The sequence below is a fragment of the Miniopterus natalensis genome, chromosome 8 (genome assembly GCF_054644295.1).
Source record: "Miniopterus natalensis isolate mMinNat1 chromosome 8, mMinNat1.hap1, whole genome shotgun sequence".
NCBI lineage: Eukaryota > Metazoa > Chordata > Mammalia > Chiroptera > Miniopteridae > Miniopterus > Miniopterus natalensis.
Genome location: NC_142088.1, coordinates 75409727 through 75428513, shown reverse-complemented (window position 1 = coordinate 75428513; position 18787 = coordinate 75409727). Strand labels below are relative to the sequence as shown.

The following is an 18787-nucleotide window of genomic DNA, read 5'->3' as shown; positions in this document are numbered from 1 at the left end:
GGGGACACTGGGCTTCACCCCCTGGGGCTCAAGGAAAGATCCTCTACCCAGCTAAGGGCTGGAGGGTTGGAAGGGAGCAAGGTGAGAGGCGGGGGCCCTGGTGAGGCAGAGCAGGGGAGGCCTGAGAGCTCAGAAGGGGGGTGGAGAGGAAGGAGAGCAAGGAGGGTGGTGGGTGGACACGTGGGAGCATCTCCCGTGTCAGTGCATGCCACCTTAAGTAACCCAGAGCGCGAGAGAGTTGTGGACGGAGAACCAAGGACAGGGACAGGGCGAGCACTCCCGCTATGGGGATTTGTCTATTTTTTTCCTTTGCCGTTCAATCAGTTTTCGTTTCATGCATCCTGAAGCTCTGGTCTTAGGTGGATCAATATTAGGGCTGCTGTGTCTCTTGGATGAGCTTCCTATGCTACACATAGCAGGCACGCTCTAAGTGCCTGTGGAATTAATGAGTTAATAGAAAACTACTGATATTTTCTAAGGACGTATGAGTGTGACTGGAAAATTCCCTTAACTTCTCTAGACCAGTTTTCTCACTTTCAAAATGGCAAGGACGCCCTAGCCGGTTTGGCGTTGGCCCAGGGACTGAAGGGTCCCAGGTTCGATTCCAGCCAAGGGCAAGTACCTCAGTTGCAGGCTCGATCCTCAGCTCTGGTTGGGGCATGTGGGGGAGGCAACCAATCGATGCATCTCTTTCACATCGATGTTCCTCTCTCTCTCTGTCCCTTCCACTCTCTCTGAAAAGCAATGGAAAAATATCCTCGGGTGAGGATTTAAAAAAATAAAATAAAATGGCCAGGAAATGGTTTTCAAACCTTGCTGTGGGGACCTCCAGAGTTTTGTAGGGGCACCCCTTCAGGAGAACCCCTACCCCACTGCCATCCCAGCAACCAGAACTTTATCTATTTTACATTTTGCCTGCCTCTGTAAAGTTTCAGCTGTTGAGAGGGTTCTGGTGCTAAAGGAAGTCTGAAGGTCGCTGGGTTAAATGTCCTGCGAGGTCATTCCAGTTCTAGGATTCTACGTCTCTGAGGAGCATTCTTCTCAACTGACGAGCCAATAAGAAAATGCCACATTATGGCCAAAACGCAGACATCACAGCTCTGCACAGAAAAGCAGCGTAATTCCAAGGAAGAGCCTGAGGCCGTCAGGAGACAGGCAGGCTGCTGCTCCCACTTTCCGCTAACTGGCTGGGTGACCTTGGTGTGGCCCTTAGCACTCTGCCCACATGAGACAGGTTTGCACTTGGAGATTCTCACAAAGGAGACTTCCTCAAGTAGTGTCTGAGGTCCCTTCGTTCTGAGTGTGTATGTGTCTGTCTTTAAAAAAAAAAATGGCCCAGCTGGTGTGGCTCAGTGGTTGAGTGCTGGCCCATGCACCGAGAGGTCACAGGTTCAGTTCCTGGCCAGGGCACACACCCGAGTTGCGGGCTCCATTCCCAGTGAGGAGAGTGTAGGAGGCAGCCGACCCATGTTCTCTCTCATCGATGTTTCTACCTCTCTTTCCCTTCCTCTCTCTCTCCAAAATCAATAAAAACATATTTTTTAAAAATGGACCATAACTTGGGCAACTACTGTGGCATTTCACCGATGATTCCATCATTACATAGAACCTCATGAGATTTCCTGCGTGGGTTCCAGTTGCCTGGGACCCGGGTAGCTGGAAATGTCGAGAAGAGGGAAACCCCGTGAGGGCAGATCAGAGTGCGTGAAGGCCCGGTGATGGGAGGGACTCGCAGGGGCTCAGGGACACAGGGGCACGGGGACAAATGCGGTTGGGGATTATGACTGGCCTCACATCTTCAGGAGCGTAGGCTTAATTTGGTAGAAGACGGCCCCGTGAAGATGCTGAGCAGGACGTGGCGTGGTCAGGGTGCTTCCTGTGGGAATCCTGGGGGGCTACAGAAGCGAAGTTCATCAGGGACCTGGGAGCAGAGGCTGGGCACGGAAGCCACCACTGCCCAAGGGCATAAGGACCCGACAGCTCCGAGTGATGGGATTTGGGGTAATTTACTCTCTTCTTCTGTTGTGTCTTTTCCTTTCTCTTTTTTTAAATATTGTGTGTGTGTGCATGTATATACATATAATATATTACATATAATTAGAAAATATCACAAAGCTATTGTCATAAAGATAAATGCTGGAATTATTAAAAGACAGAAGCATTGATATTCTCCAAGCAAGCAATTTAAAAGATGACATATTGTTTAAACCCTGAAATTCCAAAGAGGTAAAATTATTCCCAATTAATGCATCTGTTTTCTTATGAAGTAACTGCTAAAATAAAGGAACACAGAACACAGACTTGTGCCAATGGTCACTTACAAAGATATACAGTGGGTCATAGTCTGGAGACACGGCTAAGGCCTCAGGTGGTTTCATGTTCAAGATTGAGGTCTTGCCCGGGAACTGAGGGGTGTCGTCCTGCTTTGGTAGGGTTATCACGGTGGTGGCTTCATCCTGTGCGAGGACCAAGAGCAGTGTGTTAGTCCTGATTCCCGGACCAGAGGGGCAAGGTGAGGGCAATTCCCGAGGGTGGGATGTGGTACCTCAGCTCCTTGTTTCAGGGCTCGAGCAAGTTTCTGGGGTCTATAAGTTGTTGAAGACCTCTGGACAGAGAATGGCTGATACCCCTTAAGTTTGTACTTTTGAGGAACCTGGGGGTGAAACACGAGGATTGACTGAATATCCTTAAAAGGGGACCATTTAGTGGGGTCTATTCTCAACAACAGCGCTTCTGAGCTGCCTGATGGTAAAAGAAAAACAAGTTCCACATTATCGCCACCAGATTGTGGCAATTGTTCGTTTGGCCAGAGCTGGAGAGGCCTAATGCCAGTCCTGGGCCCTGTCCTGGGTGCCAGCACACAGGAACACTCACAAGTCCTCTCTAGTACCATGTGCTTTTTTTTTTTTTTAAAATATATCTTTATTGACCTCAGAGAGAGGAAAGGAGAGGGAGAGAGAGAGACAGAAAGATCAATGATGAGAGAGTCATTGATCGAGCCCACAACCCGGGCATGTGCCCTGACCGGGAATCGAACCCTGATCGCCTGGATCCTAGGTTGACGCTCAACCCCTGAGCCATGCCCGGCCGGGCTAGTGCTTTAACTGCAGAAACACCCCCAATACGGCTTGGTCAAGTTAAAATATTCAAGTTTCAAATTTCATATTATCAATATTCATATATACTCAAAAAGGACTGACTGACTTTGTTGACTTCGTCGTGTGTTTTTTTCTTAAAAGTTTCTAATCTATGTAGTTCAGGTGGCTTCATGTATGCATAATATATGCTATTTCCACAGAACAAGTAAGGACCCTGGATCCCATAAGCCACATTAGGAAAACAGAGTCTGTTATACTCAGAGTCTGTTATACTCATACATACCATAGAATTAACAACAGAAAAATACAAACAGTATGCTACACAGTATAACCCACTGTAGAACAAACTAATAAAACCAGCAATTCAAATGCAAGACTATTTTGTTCACTTCGTGGGAAACCCAGTGAACTAATGCCTCACGACAGGCCTGACCTGCAGATTGAAGAAGGAGTGGCTGTGCTTGATGTGAACGTCTGAAGATTTAATTGGGACGGGTCCAAGGCCATCAGGAGCCTAAAATGTGAAAATTCAAGGAATTGATACATAACCAACGCTGAGCAAAAGTGGGTTTGCTTCCTTTTCCATACACTTTGAACATTAAGTGAACAGCTCTGTCCTTAGAGCAGCCTTCCCGCAACCACAGTTGCTGCAGGATGTGTGGGGCCGGGAGGTGGCGTTGGCCACCCCCTCTTTGTCTCTTAGTGGATGCGATTCTTCGTTTTCATTTCCTACCATGGTGGATGCTGCAGTGTGCCACCCAGAATCCCCTTTAGGTTTGAAGGTTTCAGTCCCCCAGCTGCTAGGAGTCCCGTTCATACAAACAATTCTCAGGGGTCAGCCCTCTCTAGGGGATGCCCTGGCTGAGGGAGCTGGCTCGGCCAAGGGCATGTGCCCCTCCAAGGGCAGCCCACCTCCAATGACAGGTTGAAGCAGGTATAAATGCCAGGTCCTCTCACCCTATCCCAGCATCGGAGCTCCTCATGAATCAGCTGAGGACTTTGACAAGAAGGCCTGCAGTCCAGCTTTTCTCTCTGTCCACTCCTGCTCCCGCCACCTCACTTCTACAGCTGCTACCCCCAAAGCATCACCTAATAAACTTCCTGCAGGCCTGTCTGCCTCGGACACCTGGAGAACCTGGAACAGCATCTACCGTATTATGGGCACTCAGTAAACACTGCATTTCACCAAATCTAAGACACAATAATTCATTTAGTATGATGCATTGTTAATATGCCATCAATCATAAGGCACTTCCCAATTTCAAAGATGCTAAATATTTTAAAAAGTGATCATATAATTGATAAAATACAGTATTCATGGAATGAATCAGAACATTCTTTGAAGGCAGGAATGCTGAGCAGTCTGCTTTTCATCAACTCTGAGCAGCAGAGAAGCCTCTGCAGAACTAACTAAAGTACCAAGTGAAATGCCTAAGCTTTGAACTACCCACAAAGAACGAGCCGGGCTCCACAGCGCAGTGACGATCCCTTCCATCAGTTATTGGGTGTCAGATATTTACTGTTGCTGGAAAATCACAGATTTTTTATTTCCAAAGTATTCTGATCTTTTTGTTGGTTAGTTTGTTAATCTTCACCCGAGGATATTTTTTCCATTGATTTTTTAGAGAGAGTGGAAAGGGGGGGGAGAGAGAGAGGGAGAGAGGGAGAGAGAGAGAGAGGGAGGGACTGGGAGGGAGAGGGAGAGAAGGGACGGAGAGAGGGAGAGAGAGGGAATTGTGAGTCCTATGGGTTAGATTGGTGGATACTGGGCCATCCCTCTCTGGCCTCTCCATTTGCTCACACAGCCGAAGGGCTCAGCTGAGTAGGGCCTGCCTCCCCGGGCCAGGCCAGGTCCTCTGAGTTTCTCTGTCTTTCCTTCTGCTCAGAGGCCTGGTTCCTGGGCTGACAAGCCAGGCTGGAAAAGACCAGCCCAGGCTCTCAGAAGCTCTGCACAGGTATGTCAGATGCCAGGCAGGTGGCCATAGACGATTCCCGGTTTCCCATTGGTCACAATTCCCTGGGCACAGGTCTCCCTTGGGAGCCTCTCAGGAGGAAGCAAAGAGACTGAGACTGAGGCAGGGCCTGCCTTGGTATCTGCCTAACAACCATGTGATCATGCCCGGCCCCCACCCCAGCCCAACAACACCCACCAACTCATCGGAGCCCTGGGGAGGACTGTGGGATGGGAAGGCGAAGGGCAGCACTTGCTTGGGTGACACAGAGAACCGGCCAGAATAATCATCTTGACTGGTCCGCAGCAGAAGGTATTTGGAGGGATTCTTGTCTATGAAGGAAAAACAAAATAGCATTCTTGGGGGCTTCTTAAGGTATTTTTATGTGAATCCACCACCATCTCTGGTTGCATATTTGTCATATACCATTAGTGGGTACCTGACACATGCATTTCAAAAACAGTATCTATGTATGGATGGATATAGTCCCATTTTTAGTGCCTCCTTTGTTCTTTACCTCAACCCCTTCTCCAATTAAAAAAATTTTAATTTTATTTTTACTTCCAAAAAGTTGCTTTTGGGGGAGGCCAGGGAAACCTGAGTCAGATTCAGGGGCTTGGGCTTGGGAAGGGAGGAAGGCTCTGGAAAGATCAGGACCTGCCTGTGGACCTGCACATGAGCCACAGATTGGAAATACATATTTTGGGAGGAGATGGTGATGTGGCTTTTGGGCTCCCAGAACTACTGAGAATGGGCCTCCAACAGTCCCAGTCCATCTGTGGATTGGAATTTTTTTTAAATAGCAAAGATAATATGAGATAAAAAGCTTTATGTGTAAATGCTAGATTGAGATAAAACCAGACCCAGCCAATCAATCAACAAGTGTAAGTGCCGACTGTCCTAGTCTCTCGTGACCTTACATGGCAAAGGGACTTTGCAGGTATGATGAAATTAAAGATCTTAAATGAGATGGGGAGATTGTCCTGGGTGGTCTGGGTGGACCTAAAGTAATCACAGGATCCATAAAAGGGAGGCAAGAGGGTTAGTCAGAGAAGGAGAAGTCATGACAGAAGTGGGAGGTCAGAGTGACTTGAGGAAGTGGCCACGAGCCAAGGAAGGCAGGCGGCCTCTAGAAACTGGAAGAAGCAGGGACACATTCTCCCCTGGAGCCTCTGGAAGGACCCAGCCCTGCTGACATCCTAATGTCAGATTTCTGACCTCCAGAATTGTGTGATAATAAATGTGTGTTGTCTTAAGCCACAAGTTTGTGGTGATTTGTTACAGCAGCCACAGAAAACATCCCTGTGATTTATGAAAATATTGTATTTCTACACAGCTAGCTTCATCATAAAAAAGCCTCATGCTCTAAGGACTGCTGCTCAAAGTATCGCTGCACTTGCCAGCTGCACCTCACCTTGTATTATCGATTGTCTTTCAAGCTGGAGCCTTTTCAATATGACCTCTTTGTCCATGGAACGAATAGCGTCCAGCATTTTAAGTAATCGCCGATGAACCATGATCTAGAATTAGAAAGAATAATGATTTTGAATGCTTAATCATTTTGTCATTTAATTTAATTATTTTTCCCGACCACATCTAAGGGCTAAGGCCAGAATTCACAAGGAGAGTGGCAAGCTGCTGCCGAGACTGAGGCCACAGGGACTTCAAGGTCAGGGTGATGTTGGCTTCCCTGAATACAAGAGAGACCAGGTTGTCATCTAGCCTTGTCTTACCCAGTTTATGAGACCTGGTTTTCAAATATTTCCACAGTGGAAACAGTGCCTATTTCTACATTCCTTTTTTTCAGTATATATGAATAGTAATGCGCCCACTGTGTTGTTTTCAGAGCTGAAGGACAAAGGAAATGGACAATTCTGCAGAAACGGGGCTGTGGATTACGGGCAACGCTAACTGCACACCGCCGGGCGCTGACTTCAGAGCAGATGCTGCGGCAGGCGAGTGCTCCCGTGCACAGATCTGCCGCCAAGAGACCGTTCATTCCTCAGCGAACGCTCCTTCCATCAGGAAGAGGCTCTTTCGTTAAGAGCTATTATGAAGTGGCTACTCTGTGGCCTGTTCTGTGCAAGGTACTGGAGATACGGTGGGAACTGTCAGTCGGCACAGAGGTGACGGTCCAAGTGTGTGTACACGGGGGGAGGTGTGGTAAACACTTAAACAAACAACATAAACACCCTGAGGAAAAGAAAAGAGAGTAGATGCATGAAAACACAACTGAAGGCTGGGAAGGGAGTGGCCTGCCCACTTATGCAGGGATAACTGGGGAAAGCCACTCCAGGGGGGTGAGGGTTGATCTCAGCCTTGAATGGTAAGGAGACTGAGATCTTGGGAAGAGAGTTCCGAGCCGAGGAACCAGCAAGTGCAAAGATCCCGATTCAGGAACAAAGGAGACATGTTGAAGGGGTAAAGAGAAATCCAGTATGACCATGTAGCCTTGATAATAATTGTGCAATGGGTTCTTTTATTTTATAATTGAATTTACTGGGCTGACACTGGTTCACAAAACCATACAGTTTCAAGTGCACAACTCAACAAAATATCATCTGATCTGCACACTGCATCGTGCACCCAACGCCCAAAGCAAAGTCTCTTTCTGTCCCCATTTCCCCCTCCTTTGCCCACCTCCACCTGCCCCCAGCACCCCTTCCCCTGGCTATACCACATTGTTGTCTGTGCGTTTGATACACATATAAATGTGTTTTATTTGGCTTAATCCCGTTACCTTCTTTCATCCAGTCCCCCACGCCCCTACCCTCTGACAGCTGTCAGTTTTTTCCACGTATCCATGCCTCTGTTTCTATTTTGTTTGTCAGTTTATTTTGTTAATTAGATTCCACTTGTAAGTGAGATCATATGGTATTTGTCTTTCTCTGACCGGCTTATTTCACTTAGCATAATGCTCTCCAGGTCCATCCATGAGGTAGCAAATGGTAAGATTTCCTTCTTTTTTATGGCCAAGTAGTATTGCATTGTACAAATGTACCACAGCTTCTTAAATCCACTCATTTACTGATGGGCACTTGGGTTGTTTCCAGATCCTGGCTATTGTAAATAATGCTGCTATGAACACAGGGGTGCATATATTCTTTTAATTTAGAATTCTGGGTTTCTTAGAACATATTCCCAGAAGTGGGATTGCTGAGTCAAAAAGCAGTTCCATTTCTAATTCTTTCCCCTTTTTACTTTATTTCTTAAATTTTTAATTTATTGATTTTAGAGAGAAAGAAGCGGGGACAGGGAGAGAGAGGATTTGTTGGTTGCTTCCTATATGTGCCCTGACCAGAGACGGAACTTGCAACCTTGGCGTATTGAGATGATGTTCTAACCAACTGAGCTATCTGGCCAGGGCTAGCCATTTTTAATTTTTTTGAGAAAACTCCACACTGTTTTCCACAGTGGCTGCACCAGTCAGCATTCCCACCAGCAGTGTACCAGGTTCCCCTTTCTCCACACCTTCGCCAGCACATGTCGTTTGATGATGTGTTGATGGAGCCATTCTGACAGGTGTGAGGTGATACTTCATTGTAATTTTAATTTGCATCTCTCTGATGATTACTGATGGTGAGCATGTTTTCATATGTCTCTTGGCCGTCTGTATGTCCTCTTTGGAGAAGTGTCTATTAAGGTCCTTTGTCCATTTCTTCTTCTCTTTCCCCCCCATTGCTTTTCAGAAAGAGAGAGAGAGACATTGATTGGTTGCCTCCCGCATGGGCCCTGAGTGGGGCCAGGGATCAAGCCTGCAACTGAGGTACGTGGCCTTGGCTGGAATCAAGTCCACAGGCTGATGCTCTACCCACTGAGCCAAACCAGCCAGGGCCTCTCCCCACTTCTTAATTGCATTGTCTTCTTGGTGCTGAGTTGTTTAAATTCTTTATATATGTTGGCAATGAACCCCCTTTCAGATGTATCATTGGCAAATATGCTCTCCTATTCAGCGGGCTCCCTTTTTATTTTGTTGATGGTTTTCTTTTACTGTGCTAAAGCATTTTAGTTTAATGTAGTCCCATTTGTTTATTTTTTCCTTTGTTTCCCTTGCCTGAGGAGATATATCAGAAAAAAATTTGCTATGAGAAATGTCTGAGATTTTACTGCTTACGTTTTCTTCTAGGATTTTTATGGTTTCACCACTTATATTTAAACCTTTAGTCCATTTTGAATTTATTCTTGTGTCTGGTGTTAAGTTGGTGATCTAGTTTCATTTTTTGCATGTATCTGTCCAATTTTCCCAATACCATTTATTGAATAGACTATCTTTATCCCATTGTATGCTCTTGCCTCCTTTGTCAAATATTAATTGATCATAAAGACGTGGGTTTATTTCTGTGCCCTCTATTCTGTTCCATTGACCTACATGTCTGTTTTTATGCCAGTACCATGCCATCTTGATTACTATGGCCTCATAGTATAATTTGATATCAAGTAGTGTGATATCTCTAACTTTGTTCTTTTTTTTTCAAGATTGATGAGGCTATTAGGGGTCTTTTAAGGTACAATATAAATTTTTGGAATATTTGTTCTATATCTATGAGATATGCCATTGGTATTTTAATAAGAATTGCATTGAATCTATAGATTGCTTTGGGTAATATGGACATTTTAATGATGTTAATTCTTCCTATCCATGAACATGGTATATGCTTCCACTTGTTTGTATCTTCCTCATTTTCTTTCTTCACCATCTTATAATTTTCTGAATACAGGCCTTTTACCTCCAAAGTTAAATTTATTCTTAAGTACCTTATTATTATTTTTTGTAATACTAAATGGGATTGTTTTCTTAATTTCTCATTCTGATAGTTCATTGTTGGTGTATAAAGATGCCACCAATTTCTGAATATTAATTTCTATTCTGCTACTTTGCCAAATTCATTTATTAGCTTTTGTAGTTTTTTGTGGGGTCTTTAGGGTTTTCTATATACAGTATCATGTCATCTGCAAATAATGACAGTTTTACTTCTTCCTTCCCAATTTGGATGCCTTTTACCTCTTCCTGTCTGATGGCTGTGGCTAGGACTTCCAGTACCATGTTGAATAAGAGTGGTGAAAGCAGGCATCCCTGTTTTGTTCCTGATCTTAAGGGAAATGCTTTTAGTTTTTGCCCATTGAGTATGATGTTGACTGTGGGTTTGTCATATATGGCCTTTATTATGTTTAGATATGATCCCTCTATTCCCACTTTGCTGAGAGGTTTTATCATAAACAGACACTGAATTTTATCAAATGCTTTTTCTGCATCTATTGATTTGTTCATGTGATTTTTACACTTCATTTTGTTTATATGATGCATCACGTTTATTGATTTGCAAATATTGCACCAACCTTGCATCCCCAGGATAAATCCCACTTGGTCATGGCATATGATCTTTTCAATGTATTGCTGGATCTGGTTTGCTAATATTTTGTCAAGGATTTTAGCATCTATGTTCATCAGGGATATTGGCCTGTAATTTTCTTTCTTTGTAGTGTCTTTATCTGGTTTTGGAATTGGGATAATGCTGGTCTCATAAAAAGAGCTTGGGAGTCTTCCTTCCTCTTGAATTTTTTGAAATAGTTTGAGAAGGATAGGTATTAGTTCTTCTTTGAATGTTTGGTAAATTTCACCTGTGAAGCCGTCCAGACCAGGACTTTTGGTTGTTGGGAGATGACTGCTGTGAAGGGGAAGACATAAGCCTGAATTGTAGAGACAAGATCCCACAGAAATTCTCCACTGTTCTGTCTAGAAAGTGCTGATCAACATTCTACTGTTCCAGAGTTACCATATGTCCACAAAACTGTACACAGATGCTCACAGCATTATTATTCATAAAAAGTGAGAACCCAAATGTTTCAGTTGGTGAATGATAAACAAAATGTGGACTATCCATATAATAGAAAAGCAGTCCTCCATAAGAAGGAATGAAGTATTGATATATGCTACAACATGGATGAACCTTGAAAACATGATAAGGAAAAGAAGCCAGTTATGAAAGGCCATGTATTGTATAATTCCACTTATATGAAATGTCCAGAAGAGGCAAATCCACAGAGACAGAAAGTGGATTAGTGGTTGCCGGGGCCACCTGGGAGATGGAGGGGGATTGCTAATGGGAACCAGTTTCTTTTATGTGGTGACAAAAATGTTCTAAAATTAGATAATAGTGATAGTTGTAGAGCTCTGTGAATATACTAAGAACTACTGAACTGTACACTTTATGAGAGTGAATTTTATGTGGTGTATGAATTATATCTCAATAAAGCTGTTATAAAAAACTCAGTGTTTGATTTCCTTGTGCTGATGACTAAAATGAACATCCCAGCCCGGCGCTGAGACTTACCTTGCGGGCTGCTTGTTGAATCCGTCTTTGCGTCCTGAACCTGCTGACCCAAGTGTTATTCGTAAGTGGATCAAAATTAGGATGAAATTCCCTGATTTTCTGTGAACATAAAATATAGGCACATCTAAGATTTAAATTTTAACCTCTGGCATAGCATTTAATAAAAATGTTTTAAAGTTTGACCCCAAATCTAGTTATTTTTTTGTTTGTTTTCCATATAATAAGTATTTATTAAGTACTTTGAATATACACAGCATCATAGGCAATACTTCTTGGGTTGGGGGCCCAAAGTGGAAGGTTTGGGCTTTAAAAAATTTACAGTCTAGTTCAGGAAGCTCCAGCAAACACATGCAACCCTGAGGAACAACAGTCACACCGAACTGCACCCAGGAGAGGAGCAGCCTGTGTGATGCCCAGTGGAGGAGGAGGACTACTGTGCTCAGCCCTGTCCTCAGCACCAGCACAGCGCCTACATATCGGGGGCACAGTGTGAGGTGGGTAAATGAATGCACAGGAAAGGGTGCCTGGGGCTGGGCTGAGGCCAGCCAGAGCCTCAGGCACTATAGATTCTTGAACAGGGAAATAATATAAGAAAAAGGCATCAGAAGTTAGTCTCACATTGCACATGCAGTGGGCTGAAGAGGAGAGGCAAGAGGGGCAGATATGTGGATAATCTGCTGGGTTAGTTGGGGGTGAGACCTGAAGGCTGGGCTTGGGTATGGCCTTATAGAAGAGCTACTGGAAAGACTTGGTGGCCAGGTTAAATGTGGGGGAGAAGCAAAGAGGTTAAAAGAATTCCAATGTGGCAAACCCAGAAAAAGAAAGTGAGAACAATGGAGGTGGGGAGATTAGGAAGAATTTTTTCATTGTTAAAATTAAAAATTGGGGTTCAACCAGAAACTATCACATGACAGTGGATCCCCAGGTGAAGAGGTTGCTGGTGCCATTTGACGTTTGAGGGAACAAAGGCACCAAGGCCCAGAGGGCTTTTCCAGGTCCCAAATCTTAGTAGAGCTGGGACCAGAACTCCGGCTTCTGGCTTCCTGTCTGTACCCTTCCCACCAAGGGGGGGTGTCAGTGAACGGAGGCCCAGGGGCCCACCCTGATGACCTTCAGGCGGGGTTGTGGAGGGCGAAGGAAACAAATGGAGACCACGAAGGAAAAAGTAGAGGGTGGCAAGGAGGAGCCTACATATGTAACCCTGTTAATTTCAAGGAAAACATTAATTATGAGTTTTGATGCTTTATTGTGAATATGTTGTGAAAAACACCCTGAAAACATAAGCATGTTAAAAACTATGAAATATCTCCTGCTAAAAGGTTTATTTAAAATTGCTTAGTGCTTTAAAAGTAAGCATACAAAGAGCCGCGGAGAATTAGACTGCAAATAAAGGAAAGGTACCCACCTCTTCTAGATTGTGAACAACCCGTTTGTCGTTAACTTCTGTCTTCAGCCGCTGAAATTCCTCATCCAAGACAGGGTCTCCTCTATCTAGCTGGGTTTTGTAATCATTGAAAACATTCAAGTTTAATACAAACCACACAACTTTATTTCTCTTTAAAAGTGCTAGAAACCCAAGAAGTTCCACCCAAGAAGTTCCGTTGGGAGGGGCAGTGACACAATTAGGTTAAAATAATCATTATAATTATACTCACTGTTTAAACATAGGGAGTTTTAATAGAAGCACAAGCCCAATACCTTCTTTTTGTAACTAGAGGAGACTGTCTGTTGTTTCTGAGGCATTTAAAAGTCACAGACAGGATTTTAGGTACCCGTGTAACCACGGGAGTACAGAGATTTCATTTTAAAAAAATGCAATGTCCCAGTGAAGTTTTAAGCTCCTCAGAGCTGATTATCCAAGCATCAGGTTTTAACAAAGGCAAATGATTCCTTCCCTTCTCTGAGTGTCGGAGGCTGATGGGCTCTGCCCCTTCCCTGGAGTGAGTGTCCCCAGGCTGTACCCTCCCCATCTATTTCCCTGGTGGCCCCTGAGCTTCCTTCCCTATTCCCCAGGAGCCATGGGTCCCTCCCGGGGGCGCTGGCTGGCTGGGTGTCTGCATCGCTGCCTCCATGGGAAAGAGGGCCGTGCACGCTGCAAACGTTTCTGCCTGTTTGTGGTTTTTATTATCTGTTTGTTAGGTAACTTCCAAAACTAGCTTGGCGCTTAGGCACACTGCTCATAATCATTTTTAAAGACTGAATTGGAAGAAATCTATTCTGATCACCACATTAACATCTCTTCAGAGGTAAGAGAGCCATAGTACTGTCTCCAGGGGCGTGAGCTGTTGAGCCCTAATCTCCATGTTGGGAAGCTGAGTTTGAGATTGTGAACCTTAGGTTCAAAATACAGATTTTTGTGGGGAGAGACCCTGACCCTCTCAACCACTAAAAGTAAAATGAAACAGGCAGCTTAAGGAAGGGATGGCAAGTAGGTTGTCTGCTGGAAGAACGGAGGGAGATTTCTTACATCCTACTCACTTGTGGTGAACATCTCAGAATTTCGTCTCACTGATCTCCCGGAGCTCACCACCATTGAGGGTTTGTGCCGTCAACTAGAATGCTGCTCCCTCCAAATGCTCCCCCCTCTCCCTCTCGATTTTTGCCACATGCCTTGGGCCTCCAGGTGTCCCTTGCCACTAGGTGACCAGTCAGGACTCAGCTGCCAGATGAAGTCTGGACACGAAGAACAGAGTCCCCGCACACTCGCTCTCCCACGACCCTGGGCTCTCAGGTGGCCTGCTCTTCCTTCCGCTTGTCCTGGTGGTTGACAGGAAGGATGCGACAGCTCCTTTCCTGCTCCCCACAGTAGCTTTGGGAAGCCTCTTTCCGGTCCCTGTCCCCCAGTCTCCGCAGTGGCCTGCTTCCTGGGTCATCGGGAAGGCCAGGCCACGGGAGCTCTTCAATGGCCCCCTCTGCTGCAAAGCTGACTACAGCCTTGCCTTGCCTTCCGCGGCCTTCTCCAGGCCGTCCTCCTGCTCAAAGACGCGCTTTCTGTCTGACCTGGGCCTCTTCCTGAGCTTCCTCAACATTTTCCTCTGTAATGGCTCTTTGCCCTCAGCCATAAACATGTTCAAGTTCTTCCAATCAGAAACCCCTTCCCTGACCTCTCAGCCCCTCTAAGGGTCCATCCATTACTCTTCACTGACCCTGCTCATCTCAACTTGTCAAGAAACCACGCGCTTCTACACATTCCTCGAGAATCACCATATGGCTTTCCCCTCCTCAGGTCTACTGGAGTTGCACACAAGGACCTCCAAGTGGCCGCATCCAATATGTGCTCTTCAGGCCTTCTCCTGGAATCCTCTTTGCACTTGACTGATCCCCCCGAGTCTGCTTTCTCTGTGTTCCCCAGGCCCGCTGACCTCCCAGCCATTTCTCCTCTACCTCCTTAGTTGTCTGCTGGTCTCCTCTTAAGCCATGAAGTCCTCCACAATTCCTGCCTTGAGCTACTTCTTTCTCAAGATACTTACTTTCCCCAGGTCACCACACTTGTTCTGTGGTATCAATCTCTACTCAGTGCTGATCACTCCCAAGTCTCTGTCTCCAGTGCAGGCCTGTCCCTTCAGCTGCCACCTGGACACCCTCTAGTTGCCCCAGATATAACAGATCCTACATTAAACTTCTCATCTTCCACTAAGCCAGGGTTTCTCCAAATTTGCGATCTCCTTTAAAACCACAAACACGCACACAAGCTGGGAACCTAGGAACCGTCTTCCTTTTCCTTACTCCTCAACTCCAATTTTTCTATAAGTTCTAGCTTTGTCACTGCACTCAGCACATTTTGTACCATCTCTTAATGTTTCTGTGCCCCGTCTGGACTGATCTCTAGGGCAGGGGCCATGGCTTGCTCACTAGCACAGAACCTTACATGCAGTGGGCATTCAGTACACTTGCCTAGTGAATAAACAGTTGGGTTTGTCTGTCAACCAAAGGCTGGCAGTTACAGCCTTAACTCTCACATTGACGCAGCTGTGGCATGTCTATCACCTTCGTCATTAAAACAGAAAACACTTGACATTTTGTTTTTAAAATCATGTGCAAAGGATCTGAACAACATACCAAACCAAGTTTAAATGCCAGTCAAACATGTGCCTTTCCTAAATGCTAAGATTTACCAATGTAATGATTTTACATTTTTTTAAAAATTAAAAAAGAACAAATTTATTCAAATATCTGATTTCTACTCCAAATCTAGGAAGAAAACATATTCTATCTGAGATATATATTCATATCTGACAAGATACATGTTTTTTCCCAGTCCCTCTTGCTCAGTACTGTCACTATGCGTAGCACTGATTGTGGGAAGTCGCACTCCCAAGATTACATATGCGTTTTATGGTTGAATTGTGTCCCTCCAAAATTCCAATTCTAACTCCTAGTCAGGAGATATGATAGTTCAAGAGGCAATCAAGTTAAAATGAGGTGATTAGGGTTGGAAGTAATTTGGACACAAAAGGAAGACAATGTGAAGACACAGGGAAAAGACAGCCACTTACAAGCCAAAGAGAGACCTCAGGAGGAACCAACCCTGCTAACACCTTAATCTTGGTCATCTAGCCTCCAGAACTGTGAGGAAATAGATTTCTGTTGTTTAAGCCACCCAGTCTGTTGTATTTTGTTACGGCAGCCCTAGCTGACTAATACAGTAAGTGATGATTCCATAAGCCCTACCAGTCAAGTCCAAGCCCCTGCACCACGGAGCCCCAGCCAAGTCCTATCACCTCTCATCCCTGTGTGTCCTGTGCTTCAGCCACTATGGACCTGTCTACTGTTCTCTGCACCTGCCCTGCAACTAACAATGCCTTATGAAACACATGAAACACAGTAAGCCCAGGGGTGTTGCACAGTCCCACAGTTTCCGTCTCTACTCTCCCATCCCTGAACCTACAGGTGCTGCCTTGGTGACTCAGGTGTGGCTTCCTCCCCTAACCAGGTTTCCACTCTCTGCTCAGCCCCTTTGAATGTCTTTGACTTGGAACTTTTGTTTGAATCTGGATTTTGTGTGGCTCCTGATTATTGTCTTTGGTCTTTCTTATCTTCATGACCTGCAGATCATAGGATAGTTGCAATTCGCACCTGGAATTCCAGCCCAAACTTGAAGCATCCCCTTCCTCTCAATTGTCCCCTTGACAATTTCTCAAAATTATACCATGTCTTAAAGGAAGGTTTCCAGTTAGATGAGTTCTCTCTCCCCTCTAGCTTCTGAATCCCCCTAATACTTAGTAGCGGTCTCTTGTGATATTTACAGCCAGCCTTAATTACAGTTAACAGCCAGCTTGTTATCAGCTTCTTCTCCTCCCAACTTCGCTGTAAGTTTTCTTTCCCCTGATACGGCATCTTGCCTACAGCAGGAATTCAAACTAGTTAGTGAACTACGTGATATACAGTTAGCAGTGATTCTGACCTTGTATTTGTCGTTTATTCTTTGCTGCTCATCGGCAAGATCTTTTATAAATTTAAAAGACATATGATCTTTACCAAGGTGCACCCGCCTGGGGAGAAAAAACACAACTTCCAGAAACCATCAGAATGCAATAGCCAATTTTAGAATGCAGAGTCTTAACCATACTCTACGATTGAAAAGGGATGCTGAGATACTGGAGGAGACACCACGGGGAAGAGGAGGTGTAGCCATTGGCGGCATAGTTAAGATGAATAATGGGTTCTGTAAAATTAAGCTTTTCTTCTAGTGACACATGCTGAAATGTTTATGAACAAAAAAATCTGGATGTTCATTATTAGTCATTAAGGAAATGCAAATCAACTCCGATGATGTACCACTTCACACCCACTAAGATGGCGATGATGATGATGATAATGATAATAATAATAATAATAACAAGAAAAAGAAGAGGTATTGCCAAGGATATAGCGAAACTGGAACACTCAAACATTTCTGATGGGAATATAAAATGGTTTGGCCATGATGGAAAACTTTGGCAGCTTTGCAAAAAGTTAAACATAGAATTACCACATGACCAAGCAAATCCATTCCTTGCTATATGCCCATAAGAACAGAAAAGATATGTTCATACAAAAACTTGTATATAAATGCTCATAGCAGCATTATTCACAATTGCCCAAAAATGGAGACCACCAACTCATCAACTGATGAATGGACAAACAAAATGTAGAATGTCCATATAATGGAACATTATTCATAAAAAGGAATAGAGTCTTGATAGAGGCTATGACATGGATGAACCTTGAAAACATGTTAAATGAAAGAAGCCAGTTACAAAAGGCCATATATTGTATGATTCCATTCATATAAAATGTCCAGAATAAGCAAATCTATGGTGGTTGCCAGGGCTTGGCGGGGAGGGGAATGAGAATCACTGCTTCATGGGTAAGGGGTTTATTTTTGGAGTGATGCAAATGTCCTGGAATTAATTAATGGTAAGAGTTACACAATATTATGAATATACCTAAAACCTCTGCATTGTACACTTTAAAATTATTAAAATGGTGAATATTATGTTTTATGCATTTATTCACCATTTAAAAATCTCTGGTATGTAATGTATTTATCGTGAAACCTGATACATGTTCAAAATAAGCAGTAGCTATGGCTTTAAAAAAGAAAGGGGGTGTCTGGAGAACTGTTTTAGCTTAAAGGAGACAAAAGAGACATGAAAACTAAATACAAATTGTATGATCTTTGATTGGACCCTGGATTCATCCTCTCCAAAAACAAAAACCCAGGTATAAAGGACATGAATGGGACAACTGGGTAAATTTGTGTGAGGGTTGATTATTACAATCTGATTGTAATAATGTTAACTTTCTCAGAAGCAATTATGGTAATGTTGGAGATATCTTTGTTTTTAGGAATTACATGCTAAAGTCTTTAGGAGTGAAGCTTCATGATGTCTGCAATTTACTTTCAAATGGCTCAGGAAAATTAAGGTGTGTGTGTGTGTGTGTGTGTGTAGAAAGTAAGGGGAAGTGTATGTTACATAATTTTAACAACTGGTGAACCTACATCAAGTGTATATGGGTGTTACTGGAAGGTTTAAAATCTTTCAACAAAAAAAGTTGGGAGAAAATATTAAGTGAACAACATGGCATTCAAAATTGAATTTAGGATGTGATTTCAAGCATAGAAGGAAGGACATGGTCATTGCATCATACTGGTTATTTTTTATCTTTAAATTTCTTTATTATTTTGAAAAGAATATATGCTCATAATAAAACATTTAAATACAAAAACATAGTGATGATTTTTCCCTCCCAATACTTTATAAATAATATTTTTCAGGTTTTCTACCATGACAATGTGTTCATTTTTATAACAGAGAAAGAATATTTTTAGAAATGCTCTCTGAAGATGGTGTATAGGCAAATATGGTATGTGAATCTTCCACAACCACATCAAAATTAAAACTAAACTACAGAAAAACCA

General features: G+C 43.9%; 1 protein-coding gene across 1 annotated transcript in view; it reads right to left on the bottom strand.

Annotated features, from left to right (window-relative positions):
- The window catches only part of CFAP221 (cilia and flagella associated protein 221), an 85295-nt gene that overhangs the window by 12724 nt on the left and 53784 nt on the right, over nucleotides 1-18787 (bottom strand). The window contains exons 11-18 of the mRNA XM_016209810.2: nucleotides 16787-16874; nucleotides 12788-12877; nucleotides 11383-11481; nucleotides 6465-6570; nucleotides 5249-5382; nucleotides 3532-3612; nucleotides 2546-2653; nucleotides 2322-2456 (exon numbers count right to left, since the gene is read on the bottom strand). Coding sequence (XP_016065296.1) covers nucleotides 2322-2456; nucleotides 2546-2653; nucleotides 3532-3612; nucleotides 5249-5382; nucleotides 6465-6570; nucleotides 11383-11481; nucleotides 12788-12877; nucleotides 16787-16874 — 841 coding nt within the window. The remainder of the gene's footprint in view (nucleotides 1-2321; nucleotides 2457-2545; nucleotides 2654-3531; nucleotides 3613-5248; nucleotides 5383-6464; nucleotides 6571-11382; nucleotides 11482-12787; nucleotides 12878-16786; nucleotides 16875-18787) is intronic.